Raw genomic sequence first — 19,956 nt, 5'->3', positions numbered from 1 at the left:
GGATTTCTAGCCTCTGGGACTGTGAGAAAATAAATTTCTGCTGTTTAAGCCACCCAGCCTGTGGTATTTTGTTATAGCAGCTCTCTCAGATGAAAACCACACTGTTAATTGTTCATTAGGTCCCTACCTTTGAGAACTTCATTTAACTAGTTCTAATGTCTACTGAGGGTTTCTCATTCCTTTATTGACATCTTAGAAGGATTGCAACAGCTTGATTGTCCCCCATGTGAGGACATGGACCTTGTTGTGTCTTCACATGGACAGGCAGGCACCAGACAGAATGAATGTGTCACCAGCATTTCTTCTCCCCTTTGGACATCAATCACGGAGAAATGGCCTAAAACACTCCTCGCAGGAAAAGAGAAAAAAAGAGGACTAGAAAATAAGAGGCACACAGCTAGATGCTCCAAATATGCCTTCTAATTTAACATCCCTCTTCTATTTTGAGGTGAGCATCTTTACTCCTCTTCCTAGGGGAAGAAACAGAGATCCAAAGAGGATAATGGATTTGCCAAGATCATGAAATTACTGATAGAGTCAGAATTCAAACTCATATATTTTTCCCTCCTGAATATATGCTGCTCTAAGGGAAATAAGGCTAATTTTTTTAAACGAAGAAAAGATGCTGACTAGAGTATTTTCATCAATTGCTTAATTAGAGGAAAGGGGAAATCTGGCTAGGCAGTAGCAGTTACCAAAAAAGGACTGACATTTTAGAACTATGTGTTTATTTCAGTGGCATCCTCATAACCAACATGACTATCAAAAAGCCAGGCCAAATGTTAAGTTGTGCAAATAAAAATAATGATTACAGAGCAAGAGTCAGGCACTGTTCTTGGTTCTTTCTGTGTGTTCTTGATATCGCTATTCAGGAAGGCTAGTGAAAAACCACCAGAATGTCCCAAGGCAGGTGACAAAAATGACCATATTTTGAAATCATGCTACAAGATTGTTGGTTGAATAAAATGGGAAGGTTTACTGTGGAGAAAATTGAAGATGATATGATGGGCATCTCAAGGAACAGAGAGATTTTCAGGTAGAAGGGAAATTTCGATATAGGGATAAAATTAAGTGGTAGTGAAACTTCCATTACTGAGATTATGCAAATGGGATGTGTCCAGATAGAAACAATACCCCCCTTCATTCAATGTGAGATCAACTAATTAAACTACTAAATTTTTAAAACTTGAATATTTTAGGGTTTTTAAGCACTTATAAATGTCATCATCCTTATCTTCTTTATTAACAAAGTTAGACTTGGAGGGGAAATTTAAAAAACAAAACCAAAACAAACAAACAGAAAAAAACTAGATGCCTTCCAGAACTATAAAAAGAATTAGACCGGAGAGAAACATCAAATTTTTTCCAACACCATTGCTAAGAGAAATTGTTGCTCAGTTTGAACTCTTCTCTATATTAAGTTTTTTAAATAAATATATTGACAAAATTCAGTCTCAAGTATTGAAAGCCAATAACATCAACAGTTTTGAAAAGATTGTCTATTTTTGCCTTTATCAGCAAGGGGAGCTCATCCTTGATGCTTATCATTGGGCCAAGCATTGAGCAGGAGCTTCTCACAGTAGGCTGTGGTGGAGTGGTTTTCTTATCTGGGATCGGTGTTTCTTGAGAAGTACCTACAGAGGCTAAGAAGTGAATGCATGATGATAGCGAGCATCATTAGAGGAATTAGAGTAGATAATCCATTTGCTAACAGCAGAGAAGTGCAGTTATGTGATAAGATGGACTATCCGGAGGCCAAAATGACAAATTAAAGATTCGCCGTGGTGTGGTGCCTCTGGAGGGGGATTTCAGATACACTGCACAGCAGGACCGCAGAGGGTGGGTCAAGGAAGACTGGAAGACCCAGAAAACCCAGGCTGTTGTGTGTGTCGGGGCGGGGGCGGGGGGGGGGGGGATCAAAATTATCTTTAAAAACCACATCGTTGTGGCTATGAACACTTGATCAGTACATGAGAAAGATACGGTGGAGGGGAGGAAATGCATGCCGAAGCTGTTCCGTCCTGTTCGGAACACCATGGGTGTTCTGATAATACTAATGATCCACGAAGAACATGGGGAGCGGGGATGATGACGATTAAGGCAAACCGTGGAGACACAGGGCTGGCGAGGATGGCAGAGACGAGGGAGCGGGAGAGGCAGGATGAGTCACGGGCCGAGGTACCTGGGCTGGAGCGCGGCGGTGCTCACGCCGGCCAGGGGCGGGGGTAGGGGGCGCGCGGGCCCGGGCCCGGGAGTGGGCGGGTGGGCGCCGTGGGCGGAGCGGCTCGGGGCCGAGCGGCTGGCGGCGGTGTCTGCGAGCTCAGCAGCATCACCGGAGCCGAGCCGCGGAGACTCCGCCTAAGTGCCACCCAAACTCTCCTCCCGCACCGCGGACGCACGGAGGCGGTCGAGCAGGAGCATCCTCGCGGAGCCCCGAGCATCCTCGGCCCCGTGCGCTCCCGCCCCCGCCCGGGAAGGCTGGGCTGCGGGAGGCGGCCGGGCGCCCGCGCCTCGCCAGGGCCACCAAAACAAAGGCGGCCGCCTCCGGGGCTGGGTGCCGGCGGAGGACCATGACAGCCCGGGCTCGCCCGCTGCCCAGTCCCGCCGCCGGGAGGGCGCCGCGGTGAGCCGAGCAGGGACGCGGCCGCCGCCGGGCGTGGATCCGAAGGTGCGCTCGCGCCGAACCCAGGCCATCGAGGAGGGGCGGGCCAGGCCGCGAAGATGTCCTCGGCCGTGGGGCCCCGGGGTCCCCGCCCGCCCACCGTGCCTCCCCCGATGCCCGAGCTGCCCGACCTGAGCCACCTGACCGAGGAGGAGAGGAACATCATCCTGGCGGTGATGGACCGGCAGAAGGAGGAAGAGGAGAAGGAAGAAGCCATGCTCAAGTAAGCCAGCCGGCGGGGCCCGCCGAGCCTCCCTCCCGCGGGCCGTTCCCCGCTGCCGCCCGGTCCTCCCGGCTGGGGGTGGGGGCGGGGCGGGCCGGGTGCTGGGTGCGGGCGGAAGCGCCTGCCTGGGGGCGCGGGCCCGAGAGGCCGGGGCAAGGAGGCGGGTGGGGGTGCGGGACAGGTGTCAGGAGAGGATGCGCTGAGCCCTGAGCCAAGGAACCTGGGGAGACGATGGCTGGGGACCGAGGTGCAGGAGAGGACTGGGTGCGCGGGGGCCACCCGGGGGTGGGATGTGCGGAAGCTCAGAAGAGCAGATGTCGCCGGAGTAGAAGGAAGGGGCCCCGGAGCCGGAGCAGAGGAGGGGCAGGCGCTGAACAGGCAGGAAGGCGAGGTGGGGAAGAGCTGCCAGAATAGCTCTCCTTGCCTTGGAGTTGTTGAGCAGGTTGGGGTTACCCCAGCCAAGGGTGCCAGCATTGATGCAAGAAAGATGCTTATTTTGAGTGTTCATTTTGCTACTCATTCATCTCGCAGCCCGAGGTTGGGTCTTTTTTTTTTTTTTTCCTAAGGCAGTTGCCATCTTTGGTAACCTGCCTCCCCAGCTTCTCTTTAACCTTTGATTCAGGGTCTGCTACACAGAAGACCTGTGTGAAGACATTTTCTTCCCCATATATAATGCCATTGGCAATGCAAAGTTTTTAACAATGAGAGAAGCTGATGGGTACCCTGGCCTGAATAAAATACAGGTTCCTCCTTACTGGTTTCCAAGGGAGCGCCAGGGCCTGCTCCTTCCTGGTGCAAGCCTTACAATAGAGGACTGAATCTTTGCACACATCGGCCCTTCTTTAAATCCCATCAGCCAACCCTGCGAGGGACCTCTGTACAGTGCCCCTTTTAGCTGGGTCTGGGGAGGGGACAGACTGGTGGCTGGTGATGTAGGCATGGGCGACCCTGTCCTGCCACCTGCCTTAGTCTCAGGCCAACCCGCCCTGGGGTGCTGGCTTTCCTGCACCTGCTTCCCACCACTGATGATGAGTGGAGTTGGAGGGGACTTCCCATAGAGGGGTCTCCCAGTATCGGGCAAAGTTTTCAACTTGGCAGTGAGAGGGTTCAGAGCCCCGATGGAGATGAGCTCCTTGGAGCCCCAAGTTAAGGCCAGAAGGTGTGTCCGGGGACAGAAGATTTGTGTGAAGAGCCAAAAGGGAGCCTGTTGCATCTGGAGTTAGTGAAGAGAGAAGGAGAGATGGCAAAAGGGTGATACCCACCCGAGCTCAGGGCAGCCAGGGATGCTCCCCCACCCACCCTCGGGAAGGCCTCCAAAAGAGAAGATGCTGCCACAGGAGGGGGGTTTTCCTCCTTCTGCCTGGGTGCAGCAGCGGCTGGCAGGAGAGAGCTGGAGGGAGCTGTGTCCCCGACCTGCTGGGTCTCCACCAGCACGGCTGCAGCCCATATCGGGGAGGGGGTGCACTGAGAACAGCTGTTGGGGCCGATCAGCACACAGGGAGAAACTCAGTCATCCCTGCCCTTTTATGGTAGACTCCGAGAGGAGCCATTAACTCGGGAGGCCAGAGTTGGCCTGGTTCTATGAAGAGCAGCAGGTTTCTAAATTCCCTGTCCCTTCTTATCCAAAACAAAAAACAAAGACTTTAAGCCTCCTCCCTGCTTGAGGGAGGCAGAACCTCCTTAATCTGCTGCCTGTCCCTGGCGCTGCAGGCTTCCCCTCTTCTGAGACTGGAAGTAATGGATGGTGTCTGCTGGTGCTGCTGTCTGTCTGTCTGGTTGTCAGTCCGTCTGTCCTCCCCGGCCGCCGCCCCTGCCACCTGTCCCAGACATCTCTCCTGCCGGACAGGACGCACCGTTTGGCTCCCATTTCTTTGGTGTTCGCTGCACACAGCAGGTGGACGGAGGCCTCCAGCCGCCGATGGAAAACATGGGAGGCTGCCTGACGGGGTCCGACTGGGAAGGGAGGTGCAGGGCACGCGGGTGGGCGTCACGCCTCTTCATTGGCTGTTTCAGGGCTGACAGAGAGTGAGGGATTCTAGTGGGGAGGGTGCATCCTGGTAGTGATCAGATCCTACCGGCTTCTATGGACAAATAAAAATGAAAGATGCTGTCCAGCTGCTCACGTGGAAAGCATCGTTCCCGCTGCCGTGCCCGCGACTGCTCTCCCGCACACAGCGCTCCTTTATTGCAGATTCACAAAACGTGACAGGGTGTGATGCTGTCACACCACAGCCTCCGTAACCCCGGGGCCTGAGCACTAACTCCGTCAATCAGCCTAATGTCTTGGCCTTCCTTGCCCTGGCAGATTGGGCATGCTTTCGAATCCCAGTTTGCTGCGATGTAAGTCTGCCCTGTTATCAGCTCATTGGTGGAACAGAGCTGTACTTTTTTTCTAGAGGGCACTTTATGTCTTAAAAACAAGATCCTTCAGGGGTATTCAGATGACACAACTATGTGGGAACGTAATGACACACAGTCATGGGTGGTGGCCCTTTCTAAACTTTGCATAGAGATAGATTGGAAAAAAGCAGGAGGCTTTTCACAAGGTTTTGAAATAGTTGTTAAATCAGAGACAAGTTTTTGTGATAATGCGTGGTCATCATAGCACATATCTAAGAAATTGCTCTCACAACAGGTCCTACAAAGCTAAACTGGTAACAGAACATTTGGACATAAAATTCACTTTAGTCATTACTGTAGAGTCATCCCCTTGGGCTCCCTACCTACTGTGTGTACTCGCTGTTCACAATTTGTAAAATCAGATGTCAGCAGAGAGAAGAGAGAAAACGGATGGGCGAATATGCCAAAGAAATGTTATACAATATCAATTACAATATATTCATGCAGTTTCATGAGCCTTGATTCTATATTACTGCTTGAATTTTGTCTTGATAATGTCTTTAAATTTTAATAAATAGAAAAGAATAATGAAGCTAATTTCACCTTAAGATTTCAGAAGAGAAATTCTTTGAAATTTGTAAGTAATTTGTCATAAAAATAATTTGTTTTGTTGGCAAGGTACACTACTTTCAGACACCATTGCCATATAGTAATTACTAGATATAGTTTACTCCTGAAAGTAATTTCTAATGGTTTGGCTTATTTCCCTGCAAATATAAGGTCTTTCTTAATCTTAGGGTTTCAAGGTGTGTTGGTGTGGGTATGACTATGTGTTCTAGAAGTTTTTTGGAACCTAACTTCCTCAATGAATACTCCTTGAGGTAACTGTCACCAGACACCAGGAGCCAATATATTACATGGGTTGAAAACTGTGTTATCCTGGGACCTAAATCAAAGAAGATCTTATTAGATCTAAAATCTTATTCCCTTTTTATAAAAGCTTCATAGAGAAAAGAGCTACAGAGTAGCAAGACAAGAGGAAAAAATATAGAAGCGGAAAATGAAAGTGATTGATAGAGGCAGGGAGTTGAGAATTGTGTCAGAATATTTAATAGAACTACTAACATTTATTGAGCATTTACCTCATATTGGCCATTATCCTAAGTGGTTATTGAAGCAAATCTCAAAGAGTTGAACTGTGTTCAAGTTCGATATGTGTGTATTTGGATTCTCCCAAAGAGCTTGTGTAGAAGGTAATCATGTCATCCCTAGATCCTTGCCCTGCCCTTAGGGGGTTCCTGTGGTACCTTGAATCGCCTCACAAAACATAGCCCAACCAGGTCCAGACCTTTTATGCTAAGTCTGAGCACCTTTCCTACATGCCACTCTGCCCTTCTACCAAGAAGAAGAAACCTGAATTTCATTCACCTCTTCTTTAAGTTCATGCCTGTTCTTCTTTCAGTGTCAGAGAAGGAGTTTGGCAGAAAGTTAGGCTGATTCAGAGGATGAGCTGCTGGTTATAGGAGAACCAGGAGCTTCACCCACACTCTTAATAGGGTCTCCCAGTGGAGTGAGGAGAAGGGAATTATCTCCAATTTTAAGGTTATAAAAAGCATAATGGAAAGTCCATTAAAGTTGGGTCAAGCATTTGGGGGTTCAAGTTTTAGTTCTGCCACTTACATTGTATAAATGTGGGCAAGAAAATTCAGTTGGGATTCTAGGAGGTTCTGTCTTTCTTACAAATCCTGCAATTCAGGGTGTGAATTGATTTATAAAGGATATTGAGTTTGGACTTCTCCGTCTCTCTTAACAGAGAACCTTGCACCCACTAACTCTTCAAACCTCCGTAACACCTACTTCCTTTATGAGAGGAGAGACAAAAGAGGGGGTAGAACCCTTGTACCTTCAGCTTTTTTTTCCTCCTTTTTCTCCTCCAACCAATTATAATATTATGATTCAAAATTCATCCAGCAGTCTCAGTTGGCAACTGGGAAATGAAGGAATGGTAGCAGAGGGCTTCTGGAGTGGAGTGAGGGCAGAGTCCCCAAGAAGGCAGATATCATCTTTTCATGGACATTTGCATAGATTTTCGTATATTACACCCCAGAATACTCTTTCATGTTGCTGAGGCAGGGGTGCATAAGGGGGAAAGTAAATATTAATTTAAGAATGCTGCTAAAGCATGAGCAGGTATCTGCTCGGCCCAGGGTTCTGTGTTAAGTAGAAAAGTCTGGGGGATAAAATGTACCCTTTCACCCAGAGTCTAGTCCCCTTCACATTCCTAATTGGGTAGGGTTAAATTTAGGGAAGATTGTCCCTGAATTATTGTAGTTTTCTGATTCAACAAAAACCTATGTTAGTAAATATACATACCTAGTACTAGGTCCCAAAATGCTTCTGGAGAAAATTCAGAAAGAAAATCCTAAAAAAGTGAAAGTGAGGCATTATCCAAGAGAAGAGAGGGTAAGAAACATAACACTTAGTTCACATTTTTGCCAACCTGTCTTGCCTTCCTTTACCTCTGAGTATTCTCTCAACCAGAAGCGAGGGGTACCACTGCTGAAGTAGATTCCTAAATCTGCAGTAGAATGTGGAAACCAGTGGGGACTGCAGGCACCCTTGCTGACTTGAATAGAAACACAGCATCTTGTGAGTGTTACTTGCTCAGCTGGTTAGATGAGAAGAAAGGTTTGAGTTCAACCTATGCAGAAAGAGTCAGGTTCCTGCCAAGATATCAAATAGCAATGTCTGCAATAATATTATTGCCCTCTAACATCTGTAATATGCTGATGAGATTACTGTACCATGGCTTGTAAAGCCTGTTGTATTACATTTCATTTATCTTTATGGACTGTTTTATATTTTTAAGCAGCTTTCTACATGTTGTTCTATGATAGGAGCTGGATATTTTAGAACTTGTCCTGGGAGTTGAATTAAGTTGGCCTGAGGCATATGACGATGAAAGTAATAGAACCCAGAACCCACATACATGGACTCCAAATCTTTAGTGTTCTTAAAAGTCTTTTCGAAACTGCACCAAGCTGTGGGTATCAGGGTTAGTTTCCCTCTTCTGTCAGGGAAGGAACTTAACCTTTGGTCATTTGGCTGCATACATTACATATTTCACTCTGCCCCACGCTCATCTCCTGAGAGGGTTATTCTGTGAGTATTCTATTGTTACTAGTTTCTTTTAGTGAAATTTCCAGAACTAACTTGGTTTCTTCCAAACTGTTGCCTTATGACATTTAATCCTAGATCCAGAGAATAAACCTAAAAGGAGCAAAAAGATGTCATGTGAACAGTGACATTTTCCAGCCTTTTCTGAGGACCCCAATCACACCCAGGCTCTGGATCTGGCCCACCTCATGTGCATCTGGGTTCTCTAATCTGGCTCATCTGCTCACAGAGTTCTCGAATCTCTTTGCACTTTCCCGCCGTGAGGTTCTCTCTTCTCTCTACTATTGTTATAAATTTTATGTGTTAGGTAGGTTATTTCTAACAATATATCATGTGATAATAAATTCACCAAATAAGACCACTTTGTCTGGTGTTAGGGTTGCATCAGACATTGGGCTGTTGGGTAGAGTAAAGAGAAAATCTTTTGCTTTAGCCAGATGTTGGCTAGGTCCTACCACTTCAAAACTGCCATGGCCAGAAAGGAAGGTGAGCATGAGAGGTGGGGCAGAGCAGTGGATTACATTCAGCTCAACACTGGCATATTCCATAGGTGTAAACATCAATAAGTTAACCCATCTGTGCCCTGATTTCTTCTGTGTAAAGTCAAATTGCTAATGTCTGCCTTTTTAATTTATGAGGCTTTAACATGATGGTACAGGCACCCTTAAACTTCCAATTGCTGTACCAAGAAAGGTGGCATTATTAACTTTACTGTGTAAAACTACAGAAGATTCCCAGGAGCACCTTTTCCTGTGATGGCTGCAGCTTCTAGAGGTCCTGCTGAGATTGGTCCTTGTGGAAAAATCCATCCCTCATGCTGTGCTAGCTGGGTGGTGTGACCGGGGCTACAGCCTCCAGGGTACGAATTTGGCAAAGAGATCAAAGGTAAAATGAGTCCAGGGTTTGACCTGAGGTTATTTTTACCTTCCTTCTTTCTCATTAAATAGCTCATAAATGTCTTTGCAGGAAAAGCAATGTGGGAAACATGATAAAGTTTGAAATGACTAAAAGGCAACCCCAATCCAAAAATGAGAAGAGAAATTAGCTTAGGGTCATTCCATCATCTTTGCTAGAAAAGAATTGGAGAAACAGACAGATGATTTTAGTGTCAAAAGATTTAATTAATTATTCACTGTAAATTAGAATATGGGGCTATATACTTGCCAAGCAGAAGTTCCTATTTCATGTCAGTTAAGTGTTGGGTACAGAATAGATTTAAATATGGTATGTTTAAATTGAAGAATTTTTTAAGATTCTGTGGTGGATGTCTTGGGTTTTCTGTATTTAATTTCTTATGCTTTTATATCAGGCTTATGTACATGTATTATGATCTAAGTAAGTGTTCTTTGGATGATGAGAGGGGAATATATTGCAGAAATGACATTAATTTTTAAAAATTTGTTTTGATGAAGTACAATGTTGTGTTAGTTTTTGCCGTAGAGCAAAGGGATATGTTTATATTTATATCAGTAACAGCAAAGTTATTTATATATGTATTATTTTGTATATTCTTTTCCATTATGGTTTATTGCAAGATATTGTATCATTTTCTGTGCTGTACAGTAGGACCTTGTTGTCCATCCATACTGTATATAATCCTATATATAGTAGTTTGCATATGCTAATCCCAAATTCCTAATCCATCCCTCTCCCGCTCTCCACCGACCCTGGCAACCACAAATCTGTTCTCTGTGTTTGTGAGTGTGTTTGTGTCTTGTAGATATGTTCATTTGTGTTGGATTTCAGATTCCACCTATGAGTGATACCATATGGTATTTCTCTTTCTCTTCCTGATTTACTTCACTTAGTCTGACTAGGCCTATCCATGTTGCCGCAAATGGCATTGTTTCATTCTTTATGGCTAAGTAATATTCCACTGTATATATGTACCACAACTTCTTTATCCATTCCTCTGTTGATGGACATTTAGGTTCCTTCTGTGTTCTGGGTATTGTGAGTAATGCTGTAGTGAATGTTCAGATGCATATATCTTTTCAAATTATGGTATTCTCTCGGTATTTGTGGGGCTTCTCTTGTGGCTCAGTGGTGAAGAATCAGCTTGCAGTTTAGGAGAAGCAGTTTCAATCCCTGGGTGGGGAGAGTCCCTGAAGAAGAAAATGATGACCCACTCCAGTATTGGTGCCAGGCGAATCCCACAGACATAAAACCCTGGCAGGCTACAGTCCATGGGTCACAAAGAGTTGGACATGACTGATCTGAGCACACATGCACTAGATATGTGCCCAGGAGCAGGGTTGCTGGATCATATGGTAATTCTATGTTTAGTTTTTTGAGAAATCTCCATACTGTTCTCTAGAGTGGCTACACCAATTTACATTGCCACCAACAGTGTAGGAGAGTCCCATTTTTCTCCACATCTTCTCCCACATTTATCATTTTTAGACCTTTTAATGATGTGCATTCTGACCAGTGCTAGGAGATAACCTCATTGTAGCCTTGATTTGCATTTCTCTGATAATTCATGATACGGAGCATCTTTCCATGTGCCTATTGGACATTTACATATCTTCTTTGCAGAAATGTCTATTTAGGTCTGTGGAATTAGCTTTAGATATTCCGTAATCTGTTGCTAACTTGTGAAAACTTTTCATACACATGAACATTTATTTAACTATAAAATAAAATATTAAAAAGGAAAGTAGTTATATATGTTGGCTTGCCCAGGACAGTATCTGTTGATGCCAATTTCATCCTATAATTAGAGCTAGTACCTCTTTCTCTCAATTTTGAATTTTAATCTGAATGATAACTTAAATTATGTCCCTCTTTGTAGATTTTGCTTTCCCTGAACCAAATTATTCATTTAGAACTTCAGAAAGTCAAGTAATTAATGGTCATAGAATATAGAAGTCAGTAATTATCAATAAGTAACACAGCAAGGTGTGGACGTAGAATCTTGAAAATCATTGTTTGGTAAATGAAAAAGCATCTGCTGAGAATCACGTATTATGTTTTATGGATTCTCAGTGAAATGCTACGTTTAATGGCAAAGGTAAATTTAAAAGTTCAAAACACTTTTCAAATAACAGTAACTAGGAATGCAACTATATGCAGGACTCTCTCTATGAAGATTTTTCTTTGGGACTTGCAAAGGAGCAGCCTATGGTTTAGAGAAGATATTTAAATAGATTTTAGGAAGAAATATACTGATAATTCCTCTGTATTATATATAGTAAAACAAGATAATTTTATAGAAAGTAATTTCATGAAATTTGAAAGCAAATGCTTAATTAGATATGGAAACATGTATAATATCACATAAGAAATGAATCACCAGTCCAGGTTGGATACAGGATCCTTGGGGCTGGTGCACTGGGATGACCTGGAGGGATGATACGGGGAGGGAGGTGGGAGGCAGGTTCAGGATGGGGAACTCGTGTATACCTGTGGTGGATTCATGTTGATGTGTGGCAGAACCAATACAATATTGTAAAGTAATTAGCCTCTAATTAAAATAAATTAATTTAAATTAAAAAAATAAAGAACCATAATGAACCAAACATATATGTTTATCTAATATAAAGTATAACACTTTGCTGATGATTTCCATATTATTTAGTATCATATTTTATGTATTTCCCATAATTATGCCAGATAATTATCCTCTATTTTTGTACAGCAGCACTCAGTTGTGTCCAACTCTTTGCCACCCCATGGACTATACAGTCCATGATATTCTCCAGGCCAGAATACTGGAGAGGGTAACCTTTCCCTTCTCCAGGGGATTTTCCCAACCCAGGGATTGAACCCAGGTCTCCCTCATTGCAGGCAGATTCTTTACCAGCTAAGCCACAAGGGAAGCCCAGTTATCCCCTGGAAGATGCCATTATATTCAGATAGTGAAGAGATGTGAATTGAAAACCAATTAAGGTATCTGTGCTGTCTTGTAAGTGTCTTACCAGCTTAGCTTTTTTTCATAGACTTTAATTCATGATCTGTATATTCACAAATGAGGACTAGTGTAGTAGTGGTTATTGATGGGGTTTTTTGTCTGTATTTGTTAAACTTTATGTAGTCTATTAAATTAGTTCCAACTTATGTTCCTGTACCTAAAGCATTCTTGATTGATATTTGAACAGTGCTCTTAATCTCAAGCATATCAAGTTATTTCATTTATTTATTTTTTACATATAAATTTATTTATTTTAATTGGAGGCTAATTACTTTACAATATTGTATTGGTTTTGCCATACATCAACATGAATCTTCCACGGGTGTGCACTGGGATCAAGTTATCTTAAAGTTGTAAATGATGAGTGCACAAGAGCCACGTGACACATTTTTCTTGTTTAAACATAGCTCTTAACACACAAGGAGGAGCTCTTTGTTCTGTTTTCAACTTATGGGGTTTATATTTTAGAAAAAAAATAGATGGTATATGAAAAATCTAAGGAGTTCATAAATCAATGTATCAGGTCTTTTTAAATATGGAGTATTATCCCAGGTAGTTCAGACAGTAAAGAATCTACCTGCAATGCAGGAGACCTGGGTTTGACCACTGGGTTGGGAAGATCCCCTGGAGAAGGGCATGGCAACCCACTCCTGTATTCTTGCCTGAGAATTCCATGGGAAGAGGAGCCTGGCAGGACTCCTTTGGGGTCGCACAAAGAGGGACATGACTAAGCGACTAACACACTCACACGGATCCACGTTCAGAAGTTCTATCCAGGTCAGAAAGATTAGTTAGTATCTTAGCAGAAAGAGATGAAAACAAAAGTAAAGTAACCCAATGGCTTTCTTTTTATTTTTCACCCAGTTTAGCAGATTTATCTGCCTTAGCTATCTCTGTCTTGTAATATATTGAAGCTTAAGCCTTCTTTCCTAACCCTTTCTTTTTCTTCAGAAAAAAATGATATATTTTACATCCTGTTATCTGAAATATAGGACTATAGGTATCAGCTGGCTAATATATTCTAGATATTAATTTTTTAGTAAGAGTAAAAATTATAAAGAAATTCTGTTTTGATATTCTTCACGATAATCATGACAATTGTCACAAAACGTGATTTGGAGAAATAAAATAACATAAAATCTTATCTTTAGGCTGAATACTTCAATGTACAGATTCTCTGTTCCCTAGGCAAAAAATAGTGACCTAATATATAGCAGCCTGAAGTAAAATCTTGATGCCTGTCTTAAAAAGATTGTACAATCTGAGTATTGTTCCAGACGTAAGTATTAGAAAGGGATTTCATGGTATTTGGAGCTTCAAAGGTCTGAGCTATAATATTCACTGTATGATAGATAATCAGTCAGGTGACTTTCCAGTCCTGCCTTCTAAAAGACAGCAAAGTGGAAGATTCCTGGAGGCACAGGTGCAGTTTTAAAAAGTCAAAGTCCAAATGGATAAACAACAAGGTCCTACTATAGAGCACAGGGAACTACATTCAACACCTTGTGATAAACCATAATGGAAAAGAGTCTGAAAAATAATGTGCATATATGTATAACTGAATCACATTTCTCTACAGTAGAAATTAGCACAACATTGTAAATCAGCTATACTTCAATAGATATTTTTTTTTTTTTAAGTTAAAAAAGAAAAACATGGTCCTGGCCATTGGGGTCAGATATGGTAAGGTAGGACATATCTTAGAAAACATGACGTATGTACTTTGGAAAAGGCTAATTAGGTAGCAAGACAAATTGTGCAGAATGAGTGGTGGTTATAAGAGCTGAAGGACTTTCGGAAGCTCCCTCTTGCCCTTCCTTCTATAATTCCATTTCCTTCTGATTTGCCTTCTTCTGTGTGGTTTCTGGTCATGAACTCAGTCACCTGTATGTGTCAATGATCTCAGGTCTGTATTACAACACTGAAATTATCTACCAAATCCTGAATTCACATACCTTACCTCTTGCTAAATTGTCTCCACCTGGATGCCCCATGGGTGCTTCAAACTGAGTCTTATCCTTCATCCATTTCTTGATTTTCTGCATCAGCCCTACAAACACTTGTATGTGTCTTGTCTGTGTGGGTAGATCACCATTGCCATCCCTTACTCACTGTGTTGTCAAATCCTTCAGGTTCGATCGTCTGACTGTGTACACTGTCACCTCAGCATCAGCCCTGAGAGCAAGGTTGTTCTCATCTATGTCTGTCACATAAGCACAGAGCTTGCCATGGGATAGGTACCTGGATTTCTAAACTGTGTGCATGAATGAATGAGCACATCCAGAGGATGTGGGGCGAAAGAGTCATCTAAGGTTGCTGGATAGATTCATAGGGTATGAGTAGGTGGCTGGAGTGGGAAGTGTATTCTAACTAGGAGAATTCTATCAGCTTATTCTGAAAGCAAAAAAAATGAGCTGTGTATTTTGACTATTGAGAGAACCATGTTGGCCAGAATTTATGAGAAGAACATACTGGTTGTTAGATATTACAAGGTGAAATTGAAGTAAGATTTTCAGATGATATGTTGTACTCTTAATTTATCATTCACGGCTTTGTGAAGGACAAGCATTCTGACAGTGTTTGAATGCCAGTGTCGGAGGATGTAAACAACACATTTTAAAAAGTAATCCTCTAGACAGACAAGCTTGATGGAAACATTTCCTTTGAATACAAACATTAGTAACTTCAGTGAGAGTTTAAAGCATAATATGGATTCTCTGATTTGATAGTTAGAATTAGATCAGATGATTATGACGGTAAAGTATTGTACTTTTGTAAAGTATTATATTTTTAAATGCTTGCTGGTTAAGTCATCTTCTAAACTTTTTTTAAAGTTTGAAATATAGTTGATTTATAATGTGTTGATTTCAGATGTAGAGCAAAGTGATTCAGTTATACACACATACACGTATATGTATTCTTTTTCAGGTTCTTTTCCCTTATAGGTTATTATAAAATATTGACTATAGTCCCTTGTGCTATACAGTAGTCATTGTTGATGATCAATTATATATATACATATATATAATAGTGTGCATATGGTAATCCACTCTCCTAATTTATCTCTCCCCTCCTTTGCTCTTTGGTAACCATAATTTTGTTCTCTGTCTGTGGGTCTGTTTCTGTTTCTTAAATGATTTCATTTGGATTAATTTGTAGGTTCCACATATAAGTGCTACATTTAATATTTGTCTTTCTCTCTGGCTTACTTAGAACGATCATCTCTAGGTCCGTCTGTGCTGCTGCAAATGGCTTCATTTCATTCTTTTTTATGACTGAGTAGTATTCCACTATATATCTGAACCACAGCTTCTTTACCCATCCTTTTCCAAACTTAAACCCCTCAAAGACAAGAATCTGCTCTTACGCATTTTCATATTTCCACTGCCTAACCTGTGGCCAGTAAACAGTGGGGCCTCAGTAAGTGCTGCTTGAGCTGAGCTGCACTGTCTGCATGCTGAGGACACAAACACACTCGTCCTTGACACAACACAGTTAGACTGAGTTGAAATGTGAATGGGAGCTTAGAGGGTGCCTTGTCCAGGTCTGGCAAATATTCAGAATGCACAGACAACTTCCTGGAGCTAGAACAGTATCGCCGATAAATGTCAGATGCCTCAAAACCCTTCTGCATGGAGGATTCCAGGCCATCAACTGATGAGAGTTGCAATCAAGATAACACATTTTAGCCACCGAATATTTATTCTGGCTCCACTTTTAAGACAAGAAAACTGAAGCCTGGAGATTGTTTCCACTTTAATTAGTAATTGGCAAAAGAGTTAGGTATAAGACTTGGGGTTTTCGTTCTCCTGGTCCAGTGTTTTTTCTACTGTCACACCCTCTCCCCATGGTTTCATTTTAACGACCATCAAATTCAAATGACTATTTTTTTTCAAATTCGGTTTCATTTGTCTGCTCTATATGGTTATATCCTGTTATAGAAAACTCCAAGGAAACCCCTTATTTATTTTGATGATTTTGAATTTGGTTATATTTACTATTACTCATAATAAGTAGGTAATTTACAGGGATCAAGAAACACTTCATTTAAAGATTTCATTTTCAGTGGTATTTGTTACAATTCTATTTAAGTTGTATTAATAATTATTAACTGTGATCATTTTATTTTTAATTTTTAATACATCTTGAAAGAGACAATGTTTTCAGTATGCAGTAATTTATTCATGATTTCAAAGAGCTTTTCCTACCATGCATTTGAATTATACACAGATTAAATTCATGTTTTGTTTTATCAGTAGGAAAAATCAGTTGGTCTTTGTTCATGCTGAGAACTTTCCTTGGTTCTCTCTCATCCGGAGGTTTGATTTCAGGTAGACTATTGGTTGGGCTTCCCAAGTGGTGCTAGTGGTGAAGAATCTGCCTGCCCATGTGGAACACTCAAGGGACACAAGTTCAATCCCTGGGTTGGGAAGATCCCCTGGAGAAGGAAATGGCAACCTGTTCCAGTATTCTTGCCTGGAAAATTCCATGGGCAGAGAAGCCTGGTGGGCTACAACCCATGGGCTTGCAAAGAGGCAGACACGACTGAGCAACTGAACACACACATGCAGACTATCGGTCAGTGACCCAAAGAAAGAATCAGTAGGTTAGGGAAGGGGGTGGTATCCTACATATAGATCTGTGGACACTCCCACTCATCAACCCATCTGTACTTATCCACCTCACACCCACACACCGAAAATGCATTCTTTCTATAAAGTCTTTTTTAAGGAGTTTAATTTTATCTCATTTAGAGAATTGGCATGATCTAGACATTCCTCACTTACTTTTTTGCATTACGTAGTTTCATTTATTTATTTTTAAATTTTATTTTATTGTGGTAAAAGTCATATAATATAAAACAGACTATTTTAACCGTATTTCCTGTTATGTTCAGTGGCACTAAGCATATTAACATTGTGTACAACTCTCACCATCATCCATCTCTCAAAATTTTCGCTTTCCTAAACTGAAACTCTGTCCATATTAAACAGTAAGTCCCCATTACCCCTCCCCACCCCAGCCCTTGGCACCTCCGAATGTTCTTTCTGACTCTGTGAATTTGATGATTCTGGATATCTCGTGTAAGTGGAATCAACAGTATTTGTCTGCACCTAATGTATATTGGAATGCACTTTAAGGTTATCTAAAAATGTATGTCCTACAAACAGTTCTTCCTTCTTTTTTCCCTTTGTGCTATACAGGATTTTTGTAAGCACAACCTATCCTGTGAACTTTGCCTCAATGAGCATTCTGGAAGAAGCAGTCCTGTTTCCATATATGCCCACCCTGGCCATAGTGATTGGACTAAAGATATGATCCCAGTCCAGATGATTCATTGACCAACCAAGAACTAGTAAGGTTCTCTTTCAAAATGAAAATAAACAATCAGTGAGTCAGGAGAGTGAGTGATGCCCATTCATTTTTTCTTGGAACAGAAATGGATTGAGCATTTATGATATGCCAGGAATTGTACTGAAATTAATAGAATTATCCAGAGTCCATGCCCTTTGCAGGGGGAGATGTATTTCACTTAAGTCAAATCAAAATTAAATGAGAAATTAATATATCTGATAAATGCAACACAGGACAATACATGAGCCTTTGATAATATAAGCCAGGAATTCTGATTGAGATCAGGCTGGCCAAGAGTGGAAGTGACAGTGAGACTGAACGAAGATCTGAGGATGAGGAGGAGTTAGTGAGGCAGAAATGGAGAGGGGTACCCAGCCAGTGAGGGAAGCAGAGGGTCTCAGGTAGGGAAGGGAGGGGTGATTCTGAAAAAGGGGAAGGAAACCAGTGTCATGGAAGAGCAGAAGGATGGCTTGAGAGGGTCTTGGAGAGTAGAACCCTAACAACGTGAGGTCTTCCAGGTCATGTAATAGAGGTTTATCTTCATCTGAAGAGCCAAAAGACTTTGAGGAGAGATATGATATAAGCCTATTAGTATAAGATCCATCTGGCTCCAATATCTAGAAATGATTGGATGGAGCACAGGTATGTGTAAAGACTCGGGGAGACTATTGCAGGACTCTGGGTGAGAGATGTGAGAAGCAAGGGCTTTGTGGAAATGGCAAAATGTTAGGGCTGGAGAGAGATTTGGTATGCCAGAGCCACATTTTTTTTTCCTTTTAATAGCTTGAAAATGGATTAACTTCTGACTTGTACCACCAGAAAGGGAGATCCTATATCTTGTCTTGGTTACTTTGCTTCTGCAGGCTGGAGGTTTGGACCTTAGAAGAAAGATGGTTGGAAATGTAAACTCCCAGTGAGCCATCTCTGCACAGGTACCAGAGATGCTACAGATGAAGATGAGTGATTAGATCCAGAGCAGGAGAAAACCTAGGAATTAGCCTTAAAGAAACTTTACCTTTCAAAGCAGAAAAGCAACAGTAACCTTCCAACGGCATTGTAAAGGAGCAAAGGATAAAACTTTGGAGACATCTTGTTACACCAAACAAAAGGGAAGAGAGAATTTCAAGGAGGATAAGGCACTCTCACTAGGATGCCTAAAATGAAGGAGACTGGCAACATCCAATGCTAAGGAAGGTCATGAGGAACCAGAATTCTCAATTACTGTCTGTGAAAGCATAGTATGGTGCACCACCTTAGAAAACTCTTTGGTAATTGCTGTAGAAGTTAAACATGCTTTTATATTATGACCTAGCAATTTATACCATTTATACCATTCGTAGAGGTTATAGAAAAGAAGTGAAAACATTTCTTTGAAAAAATCCTTTTACAAGAATATTTAGATCAACCTTCTTCATAATAGCTCTAAACTGAAAATAGCCTAGATGTACATCAGCAAAAGAATGAACTAAAAACCTGTGGTATATTCATCCAATGAAATACTATCCAGCAATAAACAGGGCTAAACCACTGGTACGTGAACACACACATGAATCTCAGAAGCATCATGCAGAATGAAAAAAGCCGGACACAAATCACGCAGACTGTAAAATTCCATTTACACGAAGCTCTAGAACACGCAAACCTAATCCATGTGTTAGAAACTAGACTGGCATTCAGCCCTGAGAGCATAGCTGAGGGGTTGACAGGAAGGGGATAGGAGGCAATTTTCTGGAGGGTTAGAAATGTTCTGTATTTTGATAAGGGTGTGTATTATATGTGTGTATGTACTTCTCAAGCCCATCAAACTGTACACTTAAGATCTATGCATTTCACTGTATGTAAATTATATCTGAATTCATATAATAATTAATTCAGCTGAGACAGACAATAGAGTGAGAATTGATAAATAGCTATTAGAGTCAGTAACAAGAAATACCACTGTAACTTCATAAAATACACACACATACCTGATGAATGCATTAATTAGCATGGACAAATCTTTCTAGAAGTTTGGGAAGAGGGACATAAGGTATACCAGGGGGTTATGGGAGGCAGGTCCAATGTGGGCCTCCTTTAAATGGTATTTGAATAGAATATGTGTCCATTGGCAGATGAATGGCAAAGGAATTTGTGGTACATATACACAATGGAATATTATTCAACTATTAAAAAGGAAAGCATTTGAGTCAGTCCTAATGAGGTGGATGAACCTAGAGCTTACTATGCAGAGTAAAGTAAGTCAGAAAAAGAAAGACAAATATCATATATTAATGCATGTATGTGGCA

The 19,956-nt window shown here is 41.9% G+C and overlaps 1 protein-coding gene across 1 annotated transcript in view; it reads left to right on the top strand.

The window, feature by feature from the left end:
• The first annotated feature begins 2,721 nt into the window (after window positions 1-2,721).
• Window positions 2,722-19,956, top strand: part of RIMS1 (regulating synaptic membrane exocytosis 1) — a 594,395-nt gene continuing 577,160 nt past the window's right edge. Inside the window, exon 1 of the mRNA XM_052651478.1 lies at window positions 2,722-2,885. Within this exon, the coding sequence (XP_052507438.1) occupies window positions 2,722-2,885 (164 nt within the window). The remainder of the gene's footprint in view (window positions 2,886-19,956) is intronic.

The sequence above is a fragment of the Budorcas taxicolor genome, chromosome 14 (assembly GCF_023091745.1).
Source record: "Budorcas taxicolor isolate Tak-1 chromosome 14, Takin1.1, whole genome shotgun sequence".
NCBI classification, from domain to species: domain Eukaryota; kingdom Metazoa; phylum Chordata; class Mammalia; order Artiodactyla; family Bovidae; genus Budorcas; species Budorcas taxicolor.
Note: the sequence above shows the minus strand (reverse complement) of the source record. Positions and strands in the feature narration are given on the sequence as shown.